The 16,640-nt window shown below is 39.9% G+C and overlaps 2 protein-coding genes across 3 annotated transcripts; one reads left to right on the top strand and one right to left on the bottom strand.

Annotated features, from left to right (window-relative positions):
- Window positions 1-1,187: 1,187 nt before the first annotated feature.
- On the top strand, window positions 1,188-5,280 carry olfml3b (olfactomedin-like 3b). The gene is made up of 3 exons (XM_028575167.1): window positions 1,188-1,349; window positions 2,303-2,588; window positions 4,084-5,280. The coding sequence occupies exons 1-3, from the start codon at window positions 1,251-1,253 to the stop codon at window positions 4,866-4,868; spliced, it is 1,170 nt and encodes a 389-aa protein (XP_028430968.1). The 5' UTR covers window positions 1,188-1,250; the 3' UTR covers window positions 4,869-5,280.
- Window positions 5,281-9,262: 3,982 nt separating this feature from the next.
- Window positions 9,263-13,946, bottom strand: cdk2 (cyclin dependent kinase 2). Of its 2 annotated transcripts, none has more exons than XM_028575182.1 (7): window positions 13,886-13,946; window positions 12,360-12,437; window positions 12,155-12,275; window positions 11,861-12,031; window positions 11,386-11,487; window positions 11,060-11,263; window positions 9,263-10,287 (listed from the first exon to the last, which is right to left on the bottom strand). In XM_028575182.1, the coding sequence occupies exons 1-7, from the start codon at window positions 13,888-13,890 to the stop codon at window positions 10,183-10,185; spliced, it is 786 nt and encodes a 261-aa protein (XP_028430983.1). In that variant the 5' UTR covers window positions 13,891-13,946; the 3' UTR covers window positions 9,263-10,182. The 2 variants fall into 2 exon arrangements, with proteins under 2 accessions (XP_028430983.1, XP_028430982.1); XM_028575181.1 differs by lacking the exon at window positions 13,886-13,946 and adding an exon at window positions 13,141-13,879.
- Between the last annotated feature and the right edge of the window lie 2,694 nt (window positions 13,947-16,640).

Genomic DNA, 16,640 nt, shown 5'->3' with positions numbered 1-16,640 from the left:
GCAGATGAGTGTTCAGGGCACACCTGAGTAGTACGGAGCAGATGCCATCTTTCACAGTTTGATTGCAACAGTTACTATCACATACCGTGGTTTGTATGTAATAAAAATAATACTGGTTTGATTTGCAAAATAGATTTACCACTTCAGATGCACACTGTGCACTTACATAAAATCATACCAAAAAAAGCATGAATTAAAGACTGACTGTCGTTACAGCAAACTTAGCCTATATAAAAACTTCTAACTTCATGTTGTCCTCCTCAAACGTGTACAGGATATTAGGTCATGTAGTTCAAAAACAGCCAAAATGAAATGCATCACAAACCCGTAAAACTTAAAAGTACAGGAATAGTATTATGCTATTAATGATAGCATGTACACAGTTGGGCCCAGAGTGAGTTTTAGCGCTAACTAAAATCCATAAGCAAGCTGTGTTGACAAAGAGGTGTGCAGACTTGCGTGCAGCAAGGTGGTTATATAATGACAAGTGAGGCCGGAGACACTATTTCCTATTTCCCTAGTAATTCACCACTCGCTAAACTAACCACTGTTTTTGTCACGCTACAGACATCAGTCCAGTATTACAACTGTTCCTGTCCACAGGGACAGCTGGAGAACACAACAGACACTGCTGTAACATGACTTCACTGATGAATGAAACTTCTTACTTATGTTTCACATATTATTTTAATTAATAGAATTTTGATCTGTCTGCATCATTTGTTCATGTCCTGTCAAAATAAAGATAACTGTTTGGATCAGAGCTCAGGACAACATCTGAGAAATTCATCTGTTAGAATAGTTCATAATGTGTTACACAGAATCTTTCATTAATGCATTGTAATGTAGGCTAGTTGATTAAAACGCACAGTCCATGTTCTACCCCTTGACACAGGAGTACAGCGCCTCACTGACTCCTGACTCCCACTCACATTACGCTTCCTGCTCCTACTCTACGTAACGTGGTCCGGCGCCACACTACTGGCCTGTGTTTTGAGTAAAGCCATACATACATTTAAACATCAGACTATATATTGTTTTTTTGTTCAGTTTGTCAATCAGGTAAAAGCTGAAGTAAAAATGAACACCAGTGTCTTGTCTCTTAGAGACTGTGTGCCTGTGTGTCTTCACCAGATGTTTTTGGCTCCTCCCACAGCTTACTAAAACATTCCAGCCCACCTCTGGGAATCTGCTGGCTCCTCCACACTCTCACTCCACTCCAGGAGGCAAAGAGACTGAGCTGACACAAAATGAGAGGACTTGTTGTCTTGGTTACTTTGGCCTGCTTTGCCACTGCTCAGCACCAAACACTGATTGACTACTTGGAGCGGAGGCTGCTCGCTATTGAGGTAAGACTCATTTTACCTCCCTGCCGAGCCCTGCGCTCCAGAGTCCCTGTGAAAGGAAACTTCCAAAGACAGGCAATGGAATGCAGATGTGGGCAAATCCTGAGGAAAATGCTAGAAAATACAGCTCTCTGATATGTATAGGGAGTATGAGCTTCTTGTCTGGGTTCAGAGACTGAGATAAAAAAAAAAGTGGTTTAAAAGATTAGTACAGATTTGCACATATGAAGAGTTGTGCTATATTGGTATACCAAAATGACATGTATCATGATGATGAAGTAACAGTAATTATTTCACCAACAACACATTTCAGATTAAACATCTTTCAGAGAATTTCATACCTGTGTGGAAAATTATTTTTGTGATGGATACAAATATAGCTCTCTTGGTGTTCCAACCTCAAAGTATATAGCCAGTAATAGCTCTCCACAGGGATCTTGTCAATTTTTAATATAAAACATGTTCTACTCTTTCACATTAGGTCTAAAGTCAGAATTTGAAACTAACTAGAGTTCATTAAACAAAACTCCCTCAAAATATTATTCATCCACATCCCTCAGTTTCTGTATTTCTCTGTAATGTAGTCTCAGACTTTACTGATCACCTCAGAGGTCAGGGTCCGCTACAGAGCGAGTTGGTAGGATTTAGTGTTTTCCTAAAGACATTTGAGCAGGGTGGAAACTTGCCACGTGTGGGCTGAACCTGGTTGTTTGAAGGATGAGTTTCCTACTTATTATACCTTTATGTCCCAGACTATTTACTGAGCCTTAAAGAACATAAAATTATGGCCTTCTCAGAGCTTAGGCTACTAGAAGTGCATTTGCAGTTCCTGTAAAACTAACAGCATGTATTGCTCACATTACTGAAGTACAAACAGGTAAGATGGAAACAAGACTGTGACCATCTCAGCATGTGTAAAAATATAGACTAATCTTTGTCACTTTGTTTTGAAACAGGACCGGATCTCTCTGTGGCATGAACAGACCGCCCGATACGCCTCCGAGCTGCGGGAGCTGAAGCAACAGATGCTTTCCCAGCTGGAGAACCTGGATAAGGAGAAAGAGACACTGAGAATGAATCTGGATGGCGTGGGGACGAGGGTGGACCGGGTGGAGCGTGAGCTGGACTACCTGGAGACTCAGAACGGAGCCCAGCCGTGTGTGGACGTGGACGACAAGCTGATAGAACAGCAGGTGACGCTGGTGAAGGAGAAGCAGAAGGCCAAGTACTCAAAACTATCAGGTGAGATATAATGTGTTTAAACTGCACTTGGACAGTGCATTTATTCGGTTCATCCGATTTTTTTTGTGTATGAATATGAAAATACTTATTTAGTTTTACCTTAAACTGATCAACAACTAAAATTACAATAATTTGAAATGGAGAAAAGCAAGAAAATCCTCAAGTTTGTAATGCTGTACCCATTAAATTAATCATTTACAAAACAGAACAGGTATATAGTTATGATACATACATCACTTATCAACTACTTAAAGTGCATTAATTGGTCTTACATTTTCACACAAACACTCCAAGTCAAGGCAAGTCAAAGACTTCACAAAAGCCTTTGGCTTATTCATATTTAGACTAGTCATGCTTTTCCAGACCTTCCTCCACAGCACAGGTGCTAAGCGCCGGACGGAACCACAGTGCCGCTGCAAAATAGCCTCGGGAAGGAACTTGTTTTGGTGGAACATGTGTACGTTGAAAAGTTGTTTTAGTTGTGCAACGGAAAACTCAGATTGGACAGATTACTCAAAAGTTATCAAAAGTCACAGAAAGAGTTTTCTATCACCTGTGTGAGGCAACACACCCTCCAGTCATCCCTCTACTCTTAGTTTTGTAGAAATTTAAAAACAACAACACAAAGAAAAAGGATGGTATTATTCTGTTGTTCTATCCCAAATATACAAAAACCAACAATGTGTCAGTCCTTTTCTTAATTCTTTCCGACTTCCTTCCCTGTCTGTGGCACTGCCTTCCTTAAGCCATGGGATTTGGGATGGTGGTCCAAAACCTTACAAAGACACTTTATGCTGGCCTTCTCTTTAATTTGTCACCCATATTTATACAACATAAACAAATAAGGCAAAGACAGGCTTTATTCTCCGTCTTGGGTGAAAACACACATAATACAATCTCAAATCTTGAGACTTCAGACTTAAAGTTCAAACATGAGGATTTAACTTGGATATGTCCTTGAGGACTTGACTTGATCATGTCCCAAATTACTTAAATTAATTATTTAACATTTAGGGAAATAAGCTTAATGTCTTTCTTGCCGAGAGTTAGATGAGAAGATTGATACAACTCTCATATCTGCCTGTTAAATATGAAGCTGGAATCAGTAGCCAGTTAGCTTAGCTTAGCATAAAGAGTGGCAACATGGCAAACAGCTAGCCTGGCTCTGTCCAAAGGTAACTAAAGTTGCATACCAGCACCTCTAAAGCTCACTAATTAACATGTCATATTTCTTCAGTTAAATCTGTACAAAAAGCCAAGTGTAAAAAACAACAGTTGTGGTTCTAGGTACTGGACTATTTGCTGGCTGGGTGCAATGACCTCCTGGAGTCTCTGCTGTTGTTTGGCAACCTCACAGTGACAACAAGCTAACTGTCTCCTGCTGACAATGAGCAGGCAAATATGGGAGTTGTATTGAGAAAGCAAAGTTGTTATGAGAAAGCAAATACCGGTAAACATACTTCCTAAAATGATAACAAAATGTGAACATTTTCAGACTGCAGCGACATGATCTCCAGCATAAAAGCCATGAAGATCTTGAAGCGAGTCGGGGGGCCAAAGGGCATGTGGACCAAAGACACCAGCAGCGGCTCTGGGAAGGTCTACATTTTTAACGGGACGGATGAAGACACCATCCATGAGTTTGCCTCTGTGCAAGACTTCTCCCGCTCGCTGGGCATGTCTCTGTCCAAGAACCTGAAGCTTCCATCTGCCTGGAGGGGAACAGGACACGTTGTCCTCAACAATCACGCGTATTATATAAATCAGGCTGAAGAGATAATGGTGGTTAAATATGACATGAAGAACAGCTCTGTGACAGACAGCGCAGTGTTCCCAGTGCAGGACCATGTCCCACCGTACGGCCTGACCCCCGAGACAGTGATGGACCTGGCTGTGGACGAGGAAGGCCTGTGGGTCATTTATGCCTCGCGGCAGAACGAGAGGTACATCTCTCTGGCTAAAATGGACGGCAACTCGCTGGACAACGAGCAAATGTGGGACACAAACTGTCCGAGAGAGAATGCGGAGGGGGCTTTTGTCATCTGTGGCACTTTGTATGTGGTGTACAACACCAAGCAGCCCGGTCGCTCACGTGTCCAGTGTGTGTTTGACGTCAATGATATGGTAACCAACGAAGAAGCACCCCTGGTTTACTTTCCAAAGCGTTACGGAACCCACTCCAGTCTAAAGTACAACCCGCAGGAGCAGCTGCTCTATGCATGGGATGATGGCTACCAGATCCTGTACAAGCTTATCATGAAAAAGAAACTAGAAGTTTGAGCTAAATAATACACCGCACCAAACCCAAACCATCTTAAAGTACCACTCCATTGTTTTTACAAGTTTAAGCTCCTTAACTACAAATCATGTGTACTTTATATTACTGCTGGCCATTTTTAAAGCTATAGTGCATAGTTTCTGTCTCCCCCATGATGAGGAATTCTAAGTAATGACAACATCACTGTCTTCAGTGATCACGCACCACCCCCAACCCTCCTCCACGCAGTTGCTTGTAGCCAAGGAGGACACTCAGGATTAAAAAAAAAACATGACGGACCCTTTAGAAGAGGTAATTATCTTCACTCGAGTTTCTGTGCGCGAAAGTTGCCGGACGACACCATTTTCTGAACATAGCCATACTGAGAAATACAGAGAGAGTTACTGTATGTGGAGCTGATAGTCTTAATTAGCTTTGTATCAACTCATTTGGCAATGGCTTGAATGTAACGGACGTTCATTAATATTTAAAAAGTTATGCACTAAAGCTTTAATGCATGTTGTGGATTTTCAGATTTGTCTGTGTATATCTGTGCGGTATAAAATTCAATGTTGAAACATACTTTAAAGGTCCCATGGCATGAAATTTTCACTTTATGTGGTTTGTAACATTAATATGAGTTCCCCCAGCCTGCCTATGGTCCCCCAGTGGCTAGAAATGGTGATAGGTGTAAATAGAGCCCTGGGTATCCTGCTCTGCCTTTGAATAAAAGTAAGCTCAGATGAGATCTGGAAGATTACCTCCCCTTTCTCTGCTTTGCCCGCCCAGAGAATTTGGCCCACCCATGAGAGAGAGAGACATCATGGCTTTCAAACGAGCAAAGTGGCAGTTGGTCAAGGCCACATCCCCACCCTCCACCTTGCCCCCCCTCTCTCCTCTTCAACAGCTACAGACACAGAAATGACACATACTAAGGAAAGCTCATTGTAGGACTGGCTCTAGTGGCTGTAATTCTGCACCAAGGCTGAATTTCAGGAAAGAGACTTCAGATACCGTATTAGGGGACCACTAAGGTCTATAGAAAAGAGACTTCAGATACCGTATTAGGGGACCACTAAGGTCTATAGAAAAGAGACTTCAGATACAGTATTAGGGGACCACTAAGGTCTATATAAAAGAGACTTCAGATACCGTATTAGGGGACCACTAAGGTCTATAGAAAAGCATCCAAAGAGCACCATGTCATGGGACCTTTAACTGTTTAATCGAGTGACCATCAAGTGTGCGTTTTTTTTTTTTTCTGTTTCATTATTGTGATCTCATATACTAATAACAGTTTAAGTCCAGACTGATTTGAAAAGTCTCAGAACATTTTCTAAAAATGAGTGCATTGTGACAACTCAAGCCAGTTTCAAGAGTCTGCATCTTGATTTTTATACCATTCGGAAATGAATTGACAACAACAGAGGATAGGAGAAATAAATTCCAAAGTTGCCAACATTCCAGCATGGTATGCAAAATGGTCAGCAGTGATGTGAAGTATTCTTGATGTGTAGTAAATCCCCCCGGCACACCCTTCCATTTCTAAGCCTGTAGTAGAACCTTCGGTAGCCTTTACATAATGCAAAAGGCCCCATCTAGAGAAGGTGTTTCGTTCTGTTCTGGGCTACTGTAGAAACCACTACAGACTGTATATAAAGATGGACGACGCGTCTCCACTTCCTCCCACTGTACAAAAGTGAAGCCAAAATATCCCGGATACAGGCACTGCCATCTTGTAATTTTGGAGTCTGAGTCTGGTAGTGATTTGGAGGTGGAGCCGCGGTAGCGAAGTCCCGCCCATACACCAGCCTGACTATACAGGTGTCAATCACAGCTGCCAATCATGACGTTTCGCCCCGTTTTTATACCATGAAATAACTAATAAAAACAAAACTTATCAGAAAAATTAACACTTAAACAAACCTCTGCGTGATAAGAACTACCTGAAATGACAGAAACCATGTTTGGGGAAAAAAGTAGTTTTGCCCGTGTCCCATCCGCTAACATAGTGGGCGCGTGATTTATGACCTTTACTGCAGCCAGCCACCAGGGGCGATCAAGATGTTTTGGCTTCACTTATACAGTCTATGCATCAAACGCATCAACCCCTGGTAGAAACAGGGAAGAGGACCCGCTCCTGTAGCTGTAGATATGAAGGGCTCATTCTAGGCTAACGAAAACACAACAATTCTTAGTTTCAGGTGATTATACACTAATAAAAACTTAATTATAAATATTAGCCTATATTTCTGCCAATAGATCCCCCTAAATCCTACACACTGGCCCTTTAAGTCTAAAAGCCCAAAAAGGTTCAAAAGGGCTGGATTGTAAAACTGTATCTGTATACTTTCACACTTTCAGATGTGAGCCAAGCACTTGTTTCTTATTGTTCATGCTGCAAATATAGGACACATCATACTTTTAAATTAGTATAATTTACCGGACCATTTGCTTTAACCTCACTTTCAAAATCTGTCCAATCTTCTTCTACTTGAGATGTCATTTTGCTGTCTGAATACATTTTGATAACATATATCTTGGTAGCATTGCTGAGTGCATAAATGAAAGCAAACTTGTTTCCTGCAATAATTCACCACATTGCCTTATGGGGAATCAAAGACAAAGATAAGTGTGTGTAACAGCTATAATAATTCAGTCAAAACACAGGCTTTGATGTTGCTGAACTATATAACATTTGTCATACTATATTAAAAGGCAATGCTTAGTTTAAAAGATAGAAGAAAATAAACATTTTCTTTAGTTATGGCTCAAACTTCATTTTGCAGCTTTATAAATTTCAACAACTACCATAATCCAGTTATATGATGTTGTCACTATTGGGGGCAACCTCAGAACTGCAATAAATAAACCTGGGATATTAGGATACGTGCAAGAAAAAGCTAGCTGGCTAGTGCTGTTATATTTCTGTTTACGCATCATGTGAACTTTTCTCACAAGTCGAGCACATATGTATTTTGTGGCGTCAACATTTTACTAAATGAAATCACCAAGATTGACAGAGCACCACTATTTGAATTATGCCTCACATAATGCACTTGTTTATTATTTATATCTGAATATAACATCTATTTCTTACTGTGTGCTTATAATATGCTAATTTTCCCACTATCATCTTTTCCTATTTCTGCTTCTAATTATTTTTTCATTGTGAAAATAAATGGCAAACTGTTATCACAAGGAGTCTGTCTTCTTTAATGTGCAGGATGTGCAGACACAAACATATTAAAGCCACTATGTGTAAGATTTAAACATTTTAGACTTTAACGACAACTTGTATCATCAAAAAGACACTGTGGCAGATAGCAATGCATTACTTTCTCGGTTACTGTACATCTTTTCAACCTTGCTCCTTAAAGGTGAAATGCATTGACTGACATGATGTCTAAGTATGGTGCTGACTAATAAAAACGTATTTAATTGACTGGTTGTAAACTCAGCAATAAAAGAAACACCGCTTTTTCAGGACACTTTATTTTAAAGATACGTTAAAATAACTTTAGAGATCTTCATTGTAAAGGGTTTAAACAATGTTTTCCATGCTTGTTCAATGAACCATAAACAATTAATGAACATGCACCTGTTGAACGGTCGAAAAGACAATAACAACTTCACAGTTATACGAAAATTATGAAAGTAAAGACCTTTCTACTGACTCTGAAAAACACCAAAAGAAAGACGCCCAGGGTCCCTGCTAATCTGCGTGAACGTGCCTTAGGCATGGTGCAAGGAGGCATGAGCACAGCAGATGTGGCCAGGGCAATACATTGCAATGTCCCTACTGTGAGATGCCTAAGACAGCGCTACAGGGAGACAGGAAGCACAGCTGATCGTCCTCACATTGGCAGACTACGTGTAACAACACCTGCATAGGATCGGTACATCCGAATATCACACCCGCAGGACAGGTACAGGTACAGGCAGGGGCGTAGCACAAAATTCTGGACCCTGTAGAAAGGCATTTTCTATGGGCCCCTCCCTGCAACCACAGCTATTCATTCTAGCATATTTTTGGGCCCTCCTCACATGAGGGCCCTGGGTCCCCTTTTTCCCCCCAGTCTGACGCCCCTGGGTACAGGATGGCAACAACAACTGCAAGAACTGGCCAGTCTGGTGCAGTACATGAGGAGATGCACTGCAGTACTTAATGCAGCTGGTGGCCACACCAGATACTGAGGGCTGCTTTTGATTTTGACCCCCCCTTTGTTCAGGGAAACATTATTCCATTTCTGTTAGTCACATGTCTGTGAAAAATGTTCAGTTTAAGTCTTAGTTGTTGCGAGACAGCATTTGACTCTGGTATTTGAGTCTCACAAACCATTTGGCATACTTGTTTCACTTGGCTGCAGAACTGAAAAAGCCATCATCCAAAAATGTTCCTCACATCGACAAACAGTAACAGTTGTTTAAACAAGTTTATTTTTTTTCAAACTGTAAATAAACAATATCCATAAAAACAGTTCATAACGTTTGAATAAAATCTAGAGTAAGAAAGATGCAACAGCACATTAAATTCCGTAAAATCTGAATTACAACAGGGAACATTTATATTTCACAACTGCACGTACAAAGCTCTGAGAACTTCAGTCAGGAGGAGTAATCCTGCCGACAAATCTGAACGACCAATAAACATTTTTGCGTGTTAAACTAAAGGTGCCGTTATAAAACCACTTCAAGATACTTTAAACCCAAATATAGAATTTAAGTGCGAGAAAATCAACCTAAAAGAACACAAGCGGAGTCCCATGTTCTTTTACCACAAACTGTTGTTAGCTGACGTTCGTTGTGTGACAACTGTCCCCTACCTCTTTCATTCAGCTGCTGCTCAGTCTTACAAAGCATGACATTTGTTGTTTGCACTATCCCATTCTAACTACCGGTAATTGACTATTTGAATTTGGACTTCCTAAAGCCAACATACCGTTTAAATTAGGAAATGGCAGTATTGGCAGATTGGGTAATGGCAGATAACTAGAATGAGTCTACCTGACCTGCACTCAGTCACAGGACCATCCCCAATCACAAATAACATTAGCATCAAAAATGGCAGTTGCACACAAAATATGCAAAATGATATTGAAAATTACAGTTTAACCTCCTCAACTATTATAACATCATGGCTGAAAAAACAGTAAACCTCTCGGGATGTCTGTCATCTAGAAAGCTGGTTTTAGGTATTAACAAATATCCATTGAAGGATCCAACATATCCTGTAGTGTCCACATTTTCTGTCCATTCCAGCCGAGGATATGAAGCGAGGAGGTCCTTATTGCTTAGACATTGTTGGTGTTAAAAAGGACTGATATTTTGCTTGACTCAGAGTCTCAGATGAGGAACTGGCATGGTGACGTCGCGGAAGTATCGATGTGCGAGGGCGTTTTTGGCAGATAACCTCTTGTTTGGATCATAATTCAGCATTTCCTGCAAGGACAACAACAGAAATGGAAAAAAAGATATAGTCAAACGATGGGTCTATAAAGTAGGGCTGCAACTAACGATAATTTTAATTAAACAACCAATTATCTTCTTGATCGATTTATCCTTTTAGTCTATAAAAAGTCGGGAAATAGAGAAAAATGTTGCTGGTTATAATTTTCCATAGCCCAAAATCATGCATCCATATTGCTTGTTTTATTCAATCAACAGTCCAAAGTGTATATGTAATCAGTTTACTATCATATATGGCAAAGAAAAACATTGAATCCACACAATGAAGAAGCTGCATTTCAGCTTGAAAGATTACGGAAATGACTAATCGATTATTGAAATTGTTGCTGACATTCTGTTAATGGACTAATCGATTAATCAACTAATTGTCGCAGCTCTACTATAAAGGTTTTGTACGCTGTAGTGGAAAACAAATGTACTTCTTATTTTGTTTGCCAACAATGCGATTTCATATCCCTGGTAGAAAAAAATGACAAAATAAAAACTAAAATAAAGCACTTGAGAAAATGACAACTTGTAATCTGCATCATAATCAAAATGAATAGAGACTACCCTGGGACATGTGTGCCTGATTTTGTTACATTTAAGTGCAGTAGTTTTTTACCCTTTTCACCAGCTGTACATATATCTTATCATCCTCATTTGGTCTCGCTGACTTACACACAAACAAGCACAAGAGAACGCCTTCCTCCGCGAAGGTAATGAATGCTAAATGAATCTGTGAATGAATGACAAATGTTCTCACTCCAAGCAGTTCTCTTCCATCCTCATCAAGAATTGGCACCACTTTAGATAATTCCTGCCGGGCCCACTTGGGGAAAGATGGTTTGTAGTCAGGCATTGATGTGACTCCAGGCCAGACAGTCTCATCAGGTGTGCCCAAGGTGCGGAAGATTCGGAATAACTGATCGATCTCAGAGTCGCCGGGGAACAAGGCCCTCTTGGTGAGCTGTACAACAGTGGACAGTGAGGGGAGTCTGCTGGTTAGATGTTACGTTTGATCCATAGTGTGCAGGCTTAATTCAATCACAGTGAAGCCTATTGTAAAACATGACACTCAGTGCAAATTACCATTTCAGCAAAGATGCACCCCAGACTCCAGATGTCGACAGCTGTGGAGTAGTATTTACAGCCCAGGAGGATTTCTGGTGCTCTGTACCAAAGTGTTACCACCTAAAAATACATCACAGAAGCAAGTTTATGAACACATATACATACATACATATATACACACACACATACACATATACACACACACATATACACATATACATATATATATATATATATATATATATATATATATATATATATATATATATATATATATATATATATATATATATATATATATATATATATATATACACACACACACATACATATATATATATATATATATATATATATATATATATATATATATATAAAAACATGATGGAGTGCACTTTGCTGCTGGACTAGTAATGAATATGCACTTCAAACCATATGACTAAATTTTTCAGAAGAAGCATGTTGACATGAACAGAGCAGCTGTACACGTTACCTCATGTGTGTATGTGCGGACAGGCACCCCAAAGGCTCTTGCCAGGCCAAAGTCAGCGAGCTTGATCTCCCCCTGGGCGTTGATGAGGAGGTTCTGGGGCTTCAGGTCTCGATGAAGAACCCTGTGAGAGTGGCAGAAGGCCAGGCCTTGCAACAGCTGGAAAAGATAACTCTACAAAAACAGAAATATAGATATACACCCAGGTAAGTCAACACAGAAATCCAGAGTCCATTTACTCTTGATTTCTTGAAAAGATCAAGACAGATATGTTTTGCAAATCTAGCTGTTGTTTACCTTAACCAAAGGCAGTGGGATACCAGCGACTGTGAAGGAGTCCATGAATTTTTTTAGATCCTGATGAAGGAACTCAAAAACAAGGTAGAGCTTGTTCTCTGTGTGGATAACATCCCGCAATCTAAAACATGTTAACAGGTAGGTTATCTTAACATCTGACGGAAACAAGTAACAAGAATCTTGCAAGCAGCAAGTAGACACTTACTTGACTATATTTGGGTGACTGAGTTCTTTGAGAAGTGAAATCTCTCGGATGGCAGTGCTTGGTACACCCTCTGTTTCCCTGCATGCAATAAACGGTAAATTAACTGGTTAAGTTTCTTAGGCTCATTCACTAATCTCAGGTTATATATATATTTTGAGTGGTTCTCAACCGTTCTGGCTCCTGACCCCTTATAATGAAGCAATGTCGACTTGTGACCCCTCATCACAGACTAATGCCTTAGTGTGGACATATTCTGTGCAGTCCAATCCAAAAGTAATATTTCCTTTTTTGAGGCTCTTAAAAGATAAACTTTCACAAGAAAAAAAAACATGTAATCTCCCAGATTTGGATGGGAGCAGGTTGGGTACCACTGCAAAACACCAACCATGGACCATGGTCTATTGTGTATCATATTTTGGTGTTATACTAAGATAAATGGCTGCGGTAAAATGTTTCGAATTTAAAATATAAGTGCTTTTACGTGTAGGGAATTACATGAGCAGTGTCTAAATGTAGTTGCAGTTTAAAGGCTGTTGGTTGAGAACCACTGTCACTGTAACGTTAACTTAATAGGTTTTGTTTCATACGTCTAAACACTAAAGAGTGATGGGAGGTAGCTCTGCAGAATAGCTGTTTGCAAATGTCGTCTGCTGGTCACACCCTGATGGGTGAGTAAAACAGTTTCATCACATTTGAAGCAGAGTCAAAGCAACAGTTAGCTCCAGGAACGTTAGCTTGGCCTCAGATGATAACCAACAACACTCATCATGAGTAAACTTACGTGTCTAGTCGGATTTTTTTCAGCGCAACAGTTTCTCCGGTGACTTTGTTCTTGGCTTTGTAAACTACTCCATACGTCCCTTCTCCTATCTTTTCCACCTTCTGAAACGTATCCATTTTACAAATCAACAGAACTTGGAGGTTTGTTGGTTGTTTAGCTAGCTAGTTAGCAAGATTCCACTCTTTGTGTGTGAGCTAACAAGTGCCCGGTGGCTACAGAGACAAACGTTAACGAACAGCGCGGGGACCGACATATAATTAACTGCTCCTCGTTAGTTCAAACGGTCCGGATACACCACAGACTGCTGAGGGCAGCGGTGTTGTCGAGGTTTCACTTTCTCAGATCGGAGCGAAACAGCTAAAGAATGTCGGGGGTCAGGTCATTTGTTGCCACTGATAATGATAATATCCGTAAACATGTGGATTAGCGTTGCGGCGGTTGCTCTTCTCTGGGCAACACTGAACCAACACAGTAGCGTTTCCCGCGTTACCTCGGGAGCGTTCGTTTTTGTGTTCAAAGCACACCGATTCATGTAGCCGGGTGATATTTTCAGAGATTTTACAATTGACTCCTCAAAAGCGTCTTCCGTTTGACTCGTTGTGAAGGGAACACTGGTGCGGACAAGTACGTAAAATTATATGTTTTCTCAAAAATACTGTCAGCTGAGTTTTATTGTCAGTTGGTGCAAGTCGACAAATTGAGTCGTATTTTACCAACAAGAGAAACGAACACCCAACAAACTAACCTCATGGGTCACATGGTGACACGGCGATGACGTTTTACGTTATCAACGTCGGCGACGGAAGTGGAACAATTTGTTTTATATAAAAAAAAAACAACAAAGAAGAGTTCTTTTGTCTGTAGGTTTTTGTAGTACAAACTTCTTGTAGCATACTACAAATAAAAAGTATATATTTTAAAGAACAGTTTTAGGTGAAGGGTAGTTGTCATGAAAATTCATTATATAATAGTCACAGTTTTTGGGTGTATAGAAAAAGAAATTAGTTAATAAAAAAAAAGCTTTTTATATGTTGACACAAAATAGGCTACAACAGCAGAAACACGCACACAAAAGGGGGATTATTCAGCTTAATACATCATTTGGTCACAGTTTTGGACACTTTTATAGCCAAGTTGTTTTCCAAAATATATAGACAGGCAGCTTTGTTTATGTTCTGTATGTTGGTAAATGCCAAATAATGTAGTAAATGGTCCTATGTTTCACAGTATATTGAACAGGACACAATGAAGGAGAATAACAGTTGCTCCCTCTGTCAGTAAGTCTAGTTGTGCATTGCGCTCCTTCACTGGTTTAGAGCTATTTCTGTCATGCCCACTCCTCTATGCTGTAGAGCAGGGATGTCAAACTCAATTCCACGAAGGGCCACACTGCAAAACAAGAATCACATCCAGGGCCAGACATGCTATTATTTCATCATAAAAGTCAAGCATCTTTTATTGTATTATTACATGTCTCATATAATCTTCTCACTTACAGCTCGGAAGACATAAAGACCCCAAAAAGTCAGTAAAAAAAGTAAAAAAAGTAACTTAGCCATCAAAGAAAAAATGACAAAAAAGCAACAAAAACGTCGTAAAACGGGCCAAAAAACATTGGAAAAAGTGGCAAAAAAGTCAGAAAAAAACAATGAAAAAGCTACAAGTGTGGGCCAAAGTCTATTGTGAACCTAAACTGATATGCGGGCTATGTCTCTGTTCCATCTATTATTACAACATGTTGCAACTCTTAACACGGTTAGTAGTCACACCAGTGTTTGGCAACTTAAATAATCCATGTAAAAAATGTCAACTTTAGTTTCACATGTGTCCCTCTGATCATGCCTTCTATCAATGGCTTGTGTGCCTCCAGGGGGCGGATTAGTTACGGGACCCTGGAGCTGCCGGGCCCTACGAAACCCCCTGGGCTGGGCAACATGCAGAATCAAGCTGACATGTGATAGTAGGAAAAGTAAAGGTGTACATAATAAAATGAATGGTGGCTAAATTCTATTTAGCCGATTCGGTTTCAGGGTCCTGGCTCATTGTCACACTGTCATGACTTACTGGGACACTTGAACAGAACAGAGCCATCGCTAATGTGCTTTTAAGTCAAAATGTCTGCTGTGAAAAAAACCTTTATTAATCGGAGCAGGATTGGTCATGAGGCATTTTCATGTCATCTGTTACTGCTTGAAGGAAAAGCCTCTGTTAGAAACACTCATACCAGTACTGCACATGATCAAAGCCCAGAGACTTGACGTGCATCCACCCAGCAGACTTATATGTGAAGTGACACATATTTCTCATTTGATTATTATATGTGAGGTAAAGGCATACAATGCTGCTGGCTATATGTTGGGTTCTTCGAACGTTTTGTCTCATTTTGTTTCATTTACAGAGATTCACTGTTTCCGAAAGTGACGCATATCACTATTCTTTCTAGCTGCTAGTACACATCCAACTTGTTGGCTACTCACAGATTTTTAATAATCTTTGTGGACATTTTAGAGGATTTATAACACCAGAAATGTATCCTGATGAAAGTCACGTACAACTGAAAGCTTTGTTTTGTGTTTGCACTAGTGTGTGTTTTATTTAGGCAACTCATTTTGTCCCATTTTTTGAGTGCTGGTGTTTGTGGCAATGATGAAATCAAATGACCAACAACAAGAAGGAATTAGGATCACTCACAAAAATGAGGGAAGTTAGTTTATTAAGTTTAAGCCTTGAATGCACTGAATGACCGCTATGCTCGCTGTATTCATGAACTCATTTGCCTGTCTGGTCTGATCTTGTACTGGCATTTCACAAACCAGATGGCCTTATTGATCGGACTTTTGGCCAATAATAAAACACAATCCTGATTTTCTGTGAGTTAGTGTTTGAAAACGGAAAAGCTTGTCGATTGTGTGTGACTGCAGGCGGAGGACGGGTTCTGTTGCCCTGATGTTCAATTCTATGACCTTTCATTACTTGTAACTTTACGTTTAGGCAATTGCTAATTATGATTATTCCCTTATTTTTATAATGGCAAATCATTTCATTTTGGCTTGCTGTAAATAAAACTACTACAAGATTGCAATCTAAAGCAATCAGTCTGTGCAACACATTGTTAAATACAAGCAGAAATAGTCCTGAAAAGCAAGCTCTCAGAATCTTTATTGCTTGACTTCCACTGTCTGAAGTCACATTATCTGATAATTACAGAAATTCCCTGAACCTCAGGCACAGTTATTAAAGGCTTTGAAAATGTCCAATTAAAGCTATATTTTAACTCTTTTTCAAGCCGCTAATTAAAGCTATATTTTAACTATTTTTTTCTCTCTTTTATTTTGCTATAAAAGCGAAACATCCTGTTTAGCCAGACTTATTTCACTTCAGAGTGATTGTACACCTCCCCAGACTGTCACTTGGGTGATATCAGAGCATTCTGATGCAGGATTTTTGAAAATGTCCAATTGAAGCTGTATTTTAACTATTTTTCAGGCTGCTAATTAAGA

The sequence above is a fragment of the Perca flavescens genome, chromosome 4 (genome assembly GCF_004354835.1).
Source record: "Perca flavescens isolate YP-PL-M2 chromosome 4, PFLA_1.0, whole genome shotgun sequence".
Classification (NCBI taxonomy): Eukaryota; Metazoa; Chordata; class Actinopteri; order Perciformes; family Percidae; genus Perca; species Perca flavescens.
The sequence above is the reverse complement of the archived record's forward strand: the minus strand, read 5'-3'. Positions and strand labels throughout refer to the sequence as shown.